At 51.8% G+C, this 7,906-nt stretch overlaps 1 protein-coding gene across 2 annotated transcripts in view; it reads left to right on the top strand.

Annotated features, from left to right (window-relative positions):
- The window catches only part of PHKB (phosphorylase kinase, beta), a 66,196-nt gene that overhangs the window by 17,540 nt on the left and 40,750 nt on the right, over positions 1-7,906 (top strand). For both annotated transcript variants that reach the window (XM_015564686.1, XM_006764879.2), the window contains exons 5-6: positions 2,784-2,891; positions 4,909-4,989. In XM_015564686.1, coding sequence (XP_015420172.1) covers positions 2,784-2,891; positions 4,909-4,989 — 189 coding nt within the window. The remainder of the gene's footprint in view (positions 1-2,783; positions 2,892-4,908; positions 4,990-7,906) is intronic.

Raw genomic sequence — 7,906 nt, 5'->3', positions numbered from 1 at the left:
TTCCTGGTGCTCCCCCCTCCCCTCCCGGGCTGGGCCGCAGCAGTGGGGCATGTCGCCCTACGTATTGGAAAGCGCGCACTGTGTCCTTCGACCTTTCTCTAAAGCCGAAGGAAGCCTGTGTGGGGCTCACTGGCTGTGTCGTGCCCGGACGGCTGGCCTTCTCCGTCGTCTTAGGTGAAGCCATGCGTAGGAAGTCGAAGGCTTTCTACTTCCACTGATCTCTCGTTGTCAGACACGCTTCCCGACGTAACTTCCAAAAACACGGCCCGAGAGAGGCTGGGAACTGAGGATGGATGCCAGGGGGTGAGGGGCAGTCCTAGGTCAGCAGGAGGGAGAGCAGCTGACTCCCGGCTATTGCCGTCTGGCACGTCTCAGGGCTCACTGCTGCCATGCATGTTCCCTCTCGGCGCCCACGCCTCCCCTCACCGGCTCGCTCCTGCTCCTGGTCCCGCTCCCGCTCCCGCTCGCTAAGGAGAGCCTTCCGATGCCGGTGGGGCGGGATCTGCCTCGCACCAGGCGTGCACGCTGCTGTCTTTATCAACTTAAACATTTGTTTGCTTAAAACGCTACTAAGTAATTTCCAATTCATGAGAAACCATTGAAGTTTCATAAAGCTTATTCTCCCAGGATTGCCTTGAGAGATGGGTTTTCCTACCTGAGTGCATGTTTTAAGGCTACACATTGGGAACGGAGGACACAGTACTGTTACCCTTTCCTAAATGAGAAGCTGTTTATTCACAAGGACACATTTTCAGAAAAGCCAAATAAAATAGAGACAGAGAAAATGTGAATCTAGATTTTAAAAAAATCTTCACCTGAGGATATTTCCTCATTGATTTTTTGAGAGAATGGAAGGGAGGGAAGAGGGAGGAAGAGAAAGAGAGAGAAAGAGAACACCATGTGAGAGAGAGACGTCGATTGGCTGCCTCCCACACGCACCCTGACCTGGGCCAGGGATCAAGCCTGCAACCGAGGTACGTGCCCTTGACCTGGAATCAAATCTATGCTTTGGTCCGCGGGCTGACACTCTAACCCAGGGGTCCTCAAACTACGGCCCACGGGCCACACGTAAATACAAATATTGTATTTGTTCCCGTTTTGTTTTTTTACTTCAAAATAAGATATGTGCAGTGTGCATAGGAATTTGTTCATAGTTTTTTTTTTTTGAAACTATAGTCCGGCCCTCCAACGGTGAGGGGCAGGGAACTGGCCCCCTGTTTAAACAGTTTGAGGACCCCCCTGCTCTAACCACTGAGCAACCAGGCCAAGGCTCTAGGTTTTCTTAGCCGAGCAAATTTTGTGTTAATCATTCCTTACTTTTACTTGCCAGATGTCAGACGCCATAAAGCACGAATTAATGTCTCCTTGATTTTGGCTGCTTTCATGAGAGCTTTTTGTCAGTGATTCACATGCAACTCACCCCATTGCATTCCGAAGCTTAGAGAGTCTGGGCCTTATTTTTTGTCTGAAATGTTAAATTACTTGTCTTCTCGCAGCTTTAGGGCTGAAAACAGAGGCACGTGATTTTCCATTTGAGCATCTTGAATCGTTTAGCAGTTGCCTTTCCCCAACGCAGTGATTGAATGTGAATTCTCTGCCGGGTGCTGTGTGTCTCGGAGACAAATGACAAACGCTGCCCGGCAGCTGTGGCAGCCACTTTATTAAACAGATCAGACCGTCTCCTTTGATAGGTCCTTACCCAGGAGGCACGATGGCTTTTGTTCTAATTTGACCCTGTTTTGGTCTCAGCTCCCAGGACAGTGTTTGAGATGATAATTATGTTGTGTGGAAGGAGTGACCGCACGGATGTCTATCTGTGTCGTCCAAGACCATGGTCAGCAGCTATGGTCTGATTAATGGTTTTTTTTTTAAATGTTTTATTGATTTCAGAGAGGAAGGAACAGGGAGGGAGAGGGAGAAACATCAGCGATGAGAGAGAATCATGGATCGGCTGCCTCCTGCACGCCCCACACTGGGGAGGGAGCCCACAGCCGGGCATGTGCCTTGACTGGGAATCGAAGTGGGACCTCCTGGTTCATAGGTCGATGCTCAAACTACTGAGCCACCGGCCGGGCCTCTCTCACATCTTTTCAGAGAGAGAACCCCGTTGCTTTTCCACTGAGTCATGTGCCGTCCTGTACACCCTCCGCTGCTGCCCAGCGGGTGCTCGCGGGGACCAGCCCGCACCTGGCAGGCAGTCGGCATCAGGCAGCGTTTGCCAACTTGAATATGACCGAGACGAGGAGACGGGAGTTGTTGTCCTGGGAGCGGGCCTGTTAAGGCATTTCGTGCTCACGTCGTGTTCTGAGACGTTAAAGTGGGCGTCCAGCGAGCAAGGGAAGGTGTGGACTGCGTTCCTGGGAAGGGGAGAGGGTGGGAGGCAAGGAGCCATGCGGACAGGAGCCGGGCTGCATTCGCCCCTCGGAGAAGGAAGCAGCATTTCCGTTCGGCGCCCACTGACTCCGCACGTGGCCCGCAGTGCCGTCACCGAGTGTCAGGGCAGCGCGCCACGGTCAGTGGGACACGGAGCGGCCGTCCTCCTCCGCGTGGCTGGGTCCGTGACATCCCAGTGAGGACCCACGGCCGGTTGACGCCGTGCAGTCAGCAGTTACGGGTTCTGCCTGTTTTGTTTCTTCAGAAACAGTCAGGTCTCTGGCTTGTTCCGCCCTCTGCCTACAAGCGGTGACTTTCCTCACTCACACCTTCCTCGAGGGATAACTTGGGCTCTGTAGCTTGGCCGTGAACGTGAACGAGCATTGTCTGCCTGTCGCCTTTGCTTCCAGGTCCAGCAGTTCAAGCAGGACCCGCGTCCGACAACCTGCCTCCACTCCGTGTTCAACGTGCGCACAGGAGACGAGGTCCTCTCCTACGAGGAGTACGGGCACCTGCAGGTGAGGAGGCACCCGGCCTGCCCTCCCCGCAGAGGAGGCTGGAGGCGCCAGCAGGACGCGGATGGCTGGGAGCCGCGGGCGGGGTTAGTTATGGGGCTGAATATTGAATCCACAAGCAAAAAGGGCAGCTGGAAGGTTGTGATGTTAGGACCACCTAAAGGAGGAACACTCAGGTTTTTACAAGCCATTTTTGTATATTGATTTCAGAGAAGAGGGGAGAGGGAGAGACAGAAACATCCATGATGAGAGATAACCGTGGATCGGCTGCCTCCTGCCCTCCCACCCCCTACACTGGGGATGCAGCCCGCAACCCGGGCCTGTGCCCCGACCAGGAATGGAACCGTGACCTCCTGGTTCATAGGTCGACGCTCAAGCACTGAGCCACACCAGCCGGGCAGATCTTACAGTTTTTTTCTGTGATGAAAGCTTGTACTTGTCATCAAACTTGAGTTTCGACACTTAGGGACCAGGGAATAAAAGACCATGGGCAGGGCCGTCACGGCAGATCAGAAGTTCCTGTTCCACAGCAGTTCATTGTTAATATGTCGGTTTCCCATCCAGCTACACGAATCACTGAAACCCACTCCAGAGGCTCTGGGGTCTGAGTTCGTCTTTGTAATGTCTTAACCTCGGTGCCGGGCTAAGAACACGCCGCAGGATCTGAGGTTCTGCTTTGGCATTGCCTGCTGCTCTCAGCTGGACCTCCTGCTGCCTGTCCCTGAGACCCAGATACCGTACACCTGCTTGTCCTTAATGCGTCTCCTTCCTGCTCCTCTTGCAGTTTCTCTAGCTGGAGGGCAGAATACTCACTACCCATTATTTGGTGCTAAAATAAGACCTTCTTATAGTTCCCCCCTTTCTAACGACCAGAACTGTCTTACTTAGTGTGACTCCTCCAAGCAGCGCGGCATCTCCATTTCTGTGCAGCACAGACTCCGGTACTGACTTGTGACCAATGTGTACGTGGGACCCAGGATCCTACGCGTATGTCGCTGCTCAGCCTTCTCTTAGGGCTCTCACATAATTAGGCTCCAGGCACCTCTTGCTTTGGCAAATGTTTCCTACTTGAAGTAGGGTTTTCAGATGTTCACCCTCATTTATTGTTGTATCCCAGAACTGAAGCACAGTGCAGGGCACATAGTAGGTGTTCAAGAAATGCTGGTCACCAGCTACTTGGCAGTCCCTTTGCAATTGTCACTTACTGATCGTTTCTCACAGAAGCACCCTGAAAGTCGGAGCAGAGGGCTCGTGGAGGTGGAGCCCTAAATGGCTGTCTGTGGGAATAGAACCTCTCTGAAGCCGTTTCTGACGTGCCAGTGTCAGCGCTGGAATAAATATTTGGGGGCTGGCAGTGCATGCAGCCCTTGGGACAGGCCGCTCAGAAGCCACGTCCATCTAAATTCCTTAAAACCAGCATCCTGTATCTTCCTGTGTGGCCGCCTGCATCTGGACGAGGCTCTTGTCTGTCTTTAATAGACTAATAAGCTAAAAGAAGAAAACTCATTTGCTTATAAACCATTTGTTCACACATAGATTTGAAAGGCTCTGCTGTCCCGCTGAGTAAAACGGACATGGCCTGCCGATGCCCCGAGTCCCGCGCTCTCTGAAAGGCGCTTTAGCTGCGTAGTGTTTACAGCGGCCGGCATAGCCCCAGCCCACGGGTGTGTGTGTGAGATGGTCAACATGACTAAGTGCCTTTGGGGCAAAACGGTGCCCCCCAGGCGTGCGTTAGCCCAAGTCTGAAAGTGGGTCTTTGAAAACAACTGTAGAATCACCTCTCCGCGTCCTCCGGTGGCTGCTCCCTCTCCAGGCGAACCGCCCGAGGACTTGGGGTGGGTTCCCCCCGGAAGCTGGGGTTTCATCAGGAGCTAGAGCCGCAGCGCCGTCATGTCACGGTGGGGAGGAAACAGTGTTCGGCGCAGCGAGAGCGGAGGGCTGGTCATCTCATTTCTACGTGAATCTGATGACAGCGTTCCTGTTGCTCCCTGTAACCCTTCCCGGTGCTGCTTGTTTTCAGATCAACGCGGTGTCCCTGTACCTCCTCTACCTGGTGGAGATGATTTCCTCGGGGCTGCAGATCATCTACAACACCGACGAGGTACGCGCTCCTCCTGCTCCCTCCTGGTATGATTTTATTGATTTCAGAGAGGAAGGGAGAGGGAGGGAGAGGGAGGGAGGGAGAGAAACATCAATGATGAGAGAGAATCATGGACCGGCTGCCTCCTGCACGGCCCACACTGGGGATGGAGCCTGCCACCCGGGCCTGTGCCCTGACCGGGAATCGCACCCTGACCTCCTGGTTCATAGGTCGATGCTCAACCCCTGAGCCACGCCGGCCGGGCTCCTCAATTCTTTAGCACTGAATTTCATCTCCAAGGATCTCTCTTATCTTACTTTTTAAAATTCATTTTTTGTTTAATAAAAAATGGATTATTCTTCATTTCATATAATCAGAGATTGGATTTGGGATATTGGATCAAGGTCTTTACATTTTCAGTGCTCAGCACTTTGAAAATGAGCAAACATGTAGCAAGTTATAAAATCGTACTCCTGTGAAGGCTCTAAGATGATCTGAAATAGAAGCTTTCAGGGTATTTTAGTAACAAAGGAAGTACAATAGCATTTGCAGATTTTCTGTTATTTGTTTTTTTACATCATTCTTTTTTGTGACCCTCTTTTTCCAAGTGGAGAGACGCTTTTATCACATTGTATCATCTTCATTTGCGGCCTCTCAGTAGGGATCTGGGTGTTTTTCAAAAGACAGATATGCTCTTATTCTTCTTGGAAATTTGAACTGAATTTCCGCCCAGACCACCCAGGGTTGAGGGGCGTTTCTTTCCTGGGCGGTCATGCTGGACACACACACCTGCGACACTTTTAGCTGAGCCCAGCCAGATACAGGCTCCTCTTCTTTCTTTTTTTTTTTTTAATATTTTTTTATTGATTTCAGAGAGGGAGGGAGGGAGGAAGGGAGGGAGAGAGAGAGAGAGAAAGAAAGAGAGAGAGAGAGAAACATCAATGATGAGAGAGAATCATTGATCGGCTGCTCCTGCATGCCGCCCTCTGGGGATCGAGCCCACAACCTGGGAATGTGTCCTTGACCGGAATTGAACCTGGGGCCCTTCAGTCCTCAGCCGACGCTCTGTCCACTGAGCAAAACCGGCTAAGGCGAGGCTCTTATCCTTGAGAAGGTACACACAGTGGGAGCACAGGCTCTTACTGTTGAGAAGGTACACGCAGTGGGAGCACAGGATCTTACTGTTGAGAAGGTACACACAGTGGGAGCACAGGATCTTATTGAGAAGGTACACGCAGTGGGAGCACAGGCTCCTACTATTGAGATGGTACACACAGTGGGAGCACAGGATCTTACTGTTGAGTCGGTACACGCAGTGGGAGCACAGGCTCCTACTATTGAAATGGTACACACAGTGGGAGCACAGGCTCCTACTATTGAGATGGTACACACAGTGGGAGCACAGGATCTTACTGTTGAGTCGGTACACACAGTGGGAGCACAGGCTCCTACTATTGAGATGGTACACACAGTGGAAGCACAGGCTCCTACTATTGAGATGGTACACACAGTGGGAGCACAGGATCTTACTGTTGAGTCGGTACACGCAGGGGGAGATCCCTAAAGAGGAGGCGTGCTGTGTGGACTGGTCCTTCTCCCTCTCCCGTGACCCATGCAGGGAAAGCATGGCCAGACACTAACTGCCAGGACCATCAGTGCGCACACGAGACCGCTGGGACGTGGGTGCCTGCAGTCCTGCCCTCTCGTGGTGTTTAGTCTCCTAGGTCCTTCCAGATGCAGCTCTACAGAAAGCCAAGTCTATTTAGAAGTGAAGAGAAATAGCAAAGGAGAAAGGATGATATGAAGAAATTACTAATAACCACTAAGGTTTCTCTGTTCGATTCATCAAAGAATTGCATGTTTTCGTTTCATCTAAATCATCCTCATTTTTAATGACATTGGGAAATATTGGAATTCAGGTACTCTGGGTCACGGAGGGGGTGGGGACTCCTATTTCAGACCTGTCGTAAGCAGCCGCCTAAATGTAAACAAATATGAGAAGCGTGACTGGCTGAGGCGATGAGGGCCTGGAGCCGCCCACCCGGCTTCCCGTGCTTCCCCCCCTCCCTCCCCATCCCTGAGGCGCTCCAAAGCCAGGAGAAGGGGCGGCTCCGGACGGGACCAGTGCTGGCCCGTGCACAGTGAGCAGCAGCCCACGCGATGGCTGCCCGCGATTCCCGTGAGTGTCACTCACGGCGGGTGACCGGCCTGGTCAGCGGTGGCTTTGTTTCGTTCAAGTTTCAGTATTTAGTTTTTGCTTTCCCAATATCTGCTGTGGCTCATTTTAAATCTTGTCAACTGACGGATTTTATAAACATGATATTGCTTTAAGCTTTGTACTCTGTTTATATGGCTTATTCATACTTAAGCAATTTTGGCATTTTTTCTTTAATTTTTTTTCTTGTTTTCTTATGCTTTTTCTCGGCCTTGTAGGTTTTATCTGGTGATATAAAATTTTTATGTAGCCAATATCAATAAGCCTTCAACGTGTGCACTTAAAATCCCGGGTAACCCGCAGAGTCTGGGGGCTGGATCCAGGTCACACGGCGGTAAATGGGCTGCCTAGAGCCTTTCAGGGATGAGGCTCCTTAAGACACGGTCTTTGCTCTGACACACGAAGGCTCTGAGAACGGCTGTCGCTGTGCGTGCCGGTGGAGGTGGGGTACGCATCACCACTCTAGGGGGGCCTGTGATGAAGGGGGGCGAATGTGTGCAGCTGGGCACTTCGAACCAGACGCGATGGCTAAACAAGACCCTGCAATCGGGACCAGGGACCCCTAGAAAATGCCTGCATGAAAATGAGTGAACTTGAGCTCAATAAGAGCGGACCATGGTCTCTGTTGTCACAGTTCTATCTGAGGGTGTAAACTTCACCAGGCGTCTGAGAGTTTTACGTGGAAGCCGTGTGACCTGGCTTTTGTTTGCCCCCCCGCCCCCC

Source organism: Myotis davidii, unplaced genomic scaffold (assembly GCF_000327345.1).
Source record: "Myotis davidii unplaced genomic scaffold, ASM32734v1 scaffold181, whole genome shotgun sequence".
NCBI lineage: Eukaryota > Metazoa > Chordata > Mammalia > Chiroptera > Vespertilionidae > Myotis > Myotis davidii.
Note: the sequence above shows the minus strand (reverse complement) of the source record. Positions and strands in the feature narration are given on the sequence as shown.